This window comes from Carlito syrichta, unplaced genomic scaffold (assembly GCF_000164805.1).
Source record: "Carlito syrichta isolate Samal-C Ts95f unplaced genomic scaffold, Tarsius_syrichta-2.0.1 Scaffold314713, whole genome shotgun sequence".
Classification (NCBI taxonomy): Eukaryota; Metazoa; Chordata; class Mammalia; order Primates; family Tarsiidae; genus Carlito; species Carlito syrichta.
In genome coordinates this window covers 616,035-621,668 of record NW_007258809.1, presented here as the reverse complement: position 1 = coordinate 621,668, position 5,634 = coordinate 616,035, and the positions used below count along the sequence as shown (strand labels likewise).

General features: G+C 40.2%; 1 protein-coding gene across 4 annotated transcripts in view; it reads right to left on the bottom strand.

The window, feature by feature from the left end:
• Window positions 1-5,634, bottom strand: part of RINT1 (RAD50 interactor 1) — a 38,161-nt gene that overhangs the window by 11,976 nt on the left and 20,551 nt on the right. For all 4 annotated transcript variants that reach the window (XM_008071763.2, XM_021719433.1, XM_021719435.1 and 1 more), the window contains 2 exons: window positions 5,481-5,618; window positions 3,676-3,875 (listed from right to left, as the gene is read on the bottom strand). In XM_008071763.2, coding sequence (XP_008069954.1) covers window positions 3,676-3,875; window positions 5,481-5,618 — 338 coding nt within the window. The remainder of the gene's footprint in view (window positions 1-3,675; window positions 3,876-5,480; window positions 5,619-5,634) is intronic.

The following is a 5,634-nucleotide window of genomic DNA, read 5'->3' as shown; positions in this document are numbered from 1 at the left end:
GTGTGGTAGTGCGTGCCTGTAGTTCCAGCTACTTGGATGGCTGAGGCAGAAGGATTGCCAGAGCCCAGCAGGTCAAGGCTGTGGTGGCTGGGAGCGGCCACTGCACTCCAGTCTGGGCGACAGAGTAAGACTCCAACTCAAAAAAAAATTATAGCACTGATCGGGCTCGGTGGCTCAGCCTGTAATCCTAGCACTTTGAGAGGCCGAGGCAAGTAGACTGCCTGAGCCTGCGGGCTGAGCCCAGGCAACTTGGCAAGACCTCGTCTCTACAATAAAAGAAAAAATAGCTGGGCCTGGTAGTGTGCGTCTGTAGTTCTGGCTACTCGGAAGGCTGAGGTGGAAGAATCACTGGAGCCCAGCAGGACGAAGCTGGGGTGACTGTGAGCGTGTGTGCCACTGCATTCCAGCCTGGGCAAACATGTGAGACTCCAACTCAAAAGAAAAAAAATTATAGCATTAAATAATTAAAAGGATTAACGGATGACCGGTGATAAATTCCAAAATAAACTAAGTAAAAACATGATTTTCAAGTGTATTCAAAAGAGTCACAAAGATGGACAAAGTAAATTAATTTAAAATGTCTGTACGGCCAGGCTCGGTGGCTCAGCCTGTAATCCCGCGCCTTTGGGAGGCTGAGGTGAGTGGATTGCCTGAGCCCGCGGGTTCGAGACCTGCCTGGGCAGCGAGACCTCATCTCTACAATAAATCAAAAAATCAGCCGGGCGTGGTAGCGCACACCTGTAATTCCAGCTATTCAGAAGGCTGAGACAGAAGGATCACTGGAGCCCAGCAGGCGAGGCTGCGGTGAGCGGGAGCAGCCACTGCACTCCAGTCTGGGCAACCAACTGAGACTCCAACTCAAAAAAAAAAAAAAAAAAAATGTCTGTACGTATGGGGAGACACCTCTTATTAACAAGGGTGCCTGAACGAAGCATATTTGTATACCTAACCCTTAACTGTACCCCACAATATCATAATAAAAAATATTGATTATAAAAATAAATAAATAAAATGTACATTATCAAATCCTAATGCAATAAAGCAAGAAATAAAAGTAGAAATGAAATACAATCAAACATGAACATTTAGCAATATTCAATGCTGGGTTCGGGCACAATGGCTGAAGCCTATAATCCCTTTGGGAGGCTGAGGTGAGTGGATTGCCTGAACCCGTGGGTTCGAGACCCGCCTGGGCAGTGAGACCTCATCTCTACAATAAATCAAAAAATCAGCTGGACGTGGTAGCGCATGCCTGTAATTCTGGCTACTTGGAAGGCTGAGGTGGAAGGATCACCAGAACCCAGTAGGTCGAGGCCGCGGTGGCCGGGAGTGGCCACTGCACTCCAGTTTGGGTGACAGAGTGAGACTCCAACTCAAAAAAAAAAAGAAAAAACAAACAAAAAAGTCTTTATCTTGGCCAGGGTTGGTGGCTCAGCCTGTAATCCCAGCATTTTTGGAGGCCAAGGAGATTGGATTGCCTGAGCCCATGGGTTTGAGGCCAGCCTGGGCAACTTGGAGAGACCTCATCTCTACAATAAATCACAAATTAGCTGGGCATGGTAGTGCGTGCCTGTAGTTCCGACTAATTGGAAGGCTCAGGTGAAGGATTGCCGGAGCCCAGCAGGTCAACATTGGGGTAGCCATGAGCATGCCACTGCACTCCAGCCTGGGCAACAGAGTGAGACGCCAACTCCAAAAAAAAAAAAAAAAAATCTTTATCTTAAACCCAGGGTAGTAAGCCAAATAAATAGGAAACAAAAATAAATATCCTGATAACAGATATAAATGAGACAAGAACCTTATACACAAAGTTTATTCTTATCTGGACTTAGTAATTATTTAAAGCTTTGTTCTATAAAAATTTTAACTGAAATCCATGTGCATGTCATTTTGCTGAGCACAAAAACAAAATAAATAATCATTTCATAAAACGAATAAAATATAGAGTATAACAATCAATGCATTTATCTTTATAAAGTCAGCTAATCAGCATACATTCATCCATTTTGTATTTTTATGTGTCATGTCTCTAATTTTAGTAAGCACTGTATTCTCTCAGCCCCCACACAGCTCCATATTCTGCTAAGCTTTTCAATATTATGAAACAAATTGTCATTCTTGATTCTTGTGCCAAATGATCAAATAAGAAACTAATTCAAGGGCCAGATTTTTAGCTTCAATGCAATTATTTGTGGAACATATTTAACTACTTTGCTTGATGATGCACGTGGTGAGCTGTGATTGTGCCACTGAACTCCAGCCTGAACAACAGAGTGAGACCCAACTCAAAAAAATAAATAAAATAAAATAAAATATATCTTCTAACATAAGAAATTAGTTTTTTCTTTGGATGTAATAAGTTATTATCTTTTAGAGATACATACTAAAATATTTACCATAAAATATATTATCCAGCCAGGCTCGATGGCTCAGCCTGTAATCTCAGCACTTTGGGACGCCGAGGCAAGTGGATTGCCTAAGCCCGCGGGTTCGAGACCCGCCCGCGCAATTTGACAACTCTACAATAAATCAAAAACTAGCCGGGTGTGGTAGCGCACGCCTGTAGTTCTGGCTACTTGGAAGGCTGAGGCGGAAGGATCGCTGAAGCCCAGCAGGTTGAGGCTGCGGTGGCCAGGAGCGTGCCACTGCATTCCAGTTTGGGCGACAGAGTGAGACTCCAATTCAAAAAAAAAAAAAAAAAAAAAAATATATATATATATATATATATATATATATATATATATATATATATGTTATCTGCAATCTTCAAAAATTAAGAGGGGGTTAACATGAAACAAAACTAGTGTAAGAAGCTGGGTGACAGGAACACAGGAGTACACATTTCTATTCTATTGACTCTTTTATACATTTGAAAATAAAGTAACATAAAATGTTAGTTTTTAATGAATGAAACAAACCTTTAATGTTTCTATGGCTGTCGGGCATGGGTGCTCACAACTATAATCCCAGCACTTTGGGAGGCCAAGGTGAGAGGATTTCCTGAGCCCACGGGTTCGAGACCAGCCTAGGTAACTTGGTGAGACCTCATCTCTACAATAAATCAAAAAATTAGCCAGGCGTGGTGGCATATGCCTGTTCCAACTACTTGGAAGGCTGAGAAAGGATCACCTGAGTCCAGCAGATGGAGGCTGCGGTGGCCGTGAGCGTGCCACTGCATTCCAGCCTAGGTGACAGAATAAGAATCCTACTAAAAAAAAAAAGTTTCTACGTTTATGAGTCTTCATAATTTGTCATGTCTTGAAGGAATTTGAGAATTATCAGGTGGTATTCATTTATTTTCCTTAAAGTTAGGATTTTGTTGATATCTGACATCTTTATTTAATCTTAGATTTTTCTGTGATGGCAATTACAAAAAATATATTACAAAATTAATATATGGCAAAATTAATATTACAAAAAAAAATTCAAACAGATAAGCAACTATTTCATGAAAGGTTTGGTTTCTTTTCCAATTATTAAGTACCTTAAAATATCAGGATTATTTACCTATGTAAGATTTGATTCAGAAAAATGTGTACTTAATCACACCTCCTAAGTTTGGTATCATTGTAATTCTGTCTCGTGTCTATTTTTGCTTGCAATAGATTCAACATTTTGAAAGGTAAGTAGTTCAAGTTACTAATACATTAATTAACAAAAAGCACATTAACTCACAACATTGTCAGCCCAGTCTGCGAGTACTGTTGCGATGTAGTTCACAGCATTAAGTATGGCACAGTATCGAAAGCCAAGGGGAGCTCTAGTCTCTTCTTTCATCACCTGCGTTAATCGTATCCTAAAATCATCTACTAAGTCCTTCTGTAACTCCAAGAACTGTAGCTTTCGGGAAGCTGTGGGAAGATTTTTATACCTGTCTGTATAAAAAGTTAATAAGACATGTGAGGGTTTTGGGTACCATCCATAATAGAGTTATAAGCTTTCCCTGTTGACCTCCTTTGGTGCTTTTATTAAAAATCAATTGACCATTCATGTAAGATCTATTTCTAAACTCTCTAAGGATATGAGTTTTCCAAGAATACATCTTCGTCAAAACTCATTGAACAGTATATTTAGGATCTGTGCATTATACTATATGTAAATTATGCCTCAGTTTCTTAAAAAGGCATGAAAGAAACATAAAAAAATTAATTTTTGTTTGTTGCTTCAACAAATAAGTGACTTTCTTTAAAAGGGAAGGAGGAACTCAGAAAGATTAAAAGATATATATACCTTTTTTACAGTTGACACGATGATATGTCTGAAGTGTTCTTTAAAATACTTCAGATAAAAAAATAAAATATTCCAATAAAAAAATTAGGGAGTAAAATATATAACAGAAAAGTGATAATTACTTTGAAACTTGGTAATGGGTACCTGAGATAGGCAAGCTTTTCCAATTTTTTTTGTTTTAGCGTTTTTCATATTTTTCTTACAGTTAAGAATATGGAATTATTTACTGATTGGGCTGGAATGATACTTCTTCAGGTTACCATACAGGCTCAGGAAATGGATAGGTCAGAGGAGAACAGAAGTGAAAAGGGCCAAGGATGGTGGCCAATGAGGGCCCAGGGTCACCTGGAGAACCAGCAGACCTAGAGTGAAGCAAAGTGACTGGCTACAGCCCAACCAGCACCCTCCCTCAGGCCAGAAAATTCCTGCATTACAACAAGAGTTCCTATTACTACTCAAATCCTTAAAATTACTGTATTATTTTCTGTAATCTTCAACAAATCAAGGTCAAAAAAAAAAAATTTAAAGTTTAGGTGGGCCGGGCACAGTGGCTCACACCTGTAATCCCAGCACTTTGGGAGGTGGAGGCAAGAGAACTGCCTGAGCCCAGGGGTTCAAGGCCAGCCTGGGTAACTTGGTGAGACCTCGTCTATACAGTAAACCAAAAAATTAGTCGGGCATAGTGGTGCACACCTGTGGTTCCAGCTACTTGGAAGGCTGAGGCAGAAGGACTGCCTGAGCACAGCAGGTCAAGGCTGTAGTGGTTGTGAGCGTGCCACTGCACTCCAGTCTGAGTGACAGAGTGAGACTTTGACTCAAATAGATAGATAGATAGATAGATAGATAGATAGATAGATAGATAGATAGATAAAGTAAATTTAGGCCAATCACCATTTACTGAAGACACTTAAAAAGCTGAATGGCAGTCAGGCGTGGTGACTCATGCCTGTAATCCCAGCACTTTGGGAGGTCAAGGTGAAAGGATTGCCTGAATCCAGGAATTCAAGACCAGCCTGGGAAACTTGGCTAGACCTCGTCTCTATAATAAGTTAAAAAAAAAAAGTTGGGCGTGGTTGTGCACACTACTTGGAAGGCTGAAGCAGAAGGATAGCCTGAGTCCAGCATGTTGTGGCTGCAGTGACTGTGAGCATGCCACTGCACTTCAGCCTAAGCAACAGAGTGAAACTTCAACTCAAAAAAAAAAAAAAATTAGTATTTGCAAAGTCATATCTTAGAAGACTTATATTTACCAGTTATAACCAAGAGTAGAGTCATAAAAGTTTCTGCACAGTCTGGAACTTTCAATTCATCCACATCAGTTATATCCTTATATTGAGATACCCAGGCAGCTTCTGATGAAAGCATTGAGTCCATTTTTTGAAGAGCAACTGACATGCAGAAAAA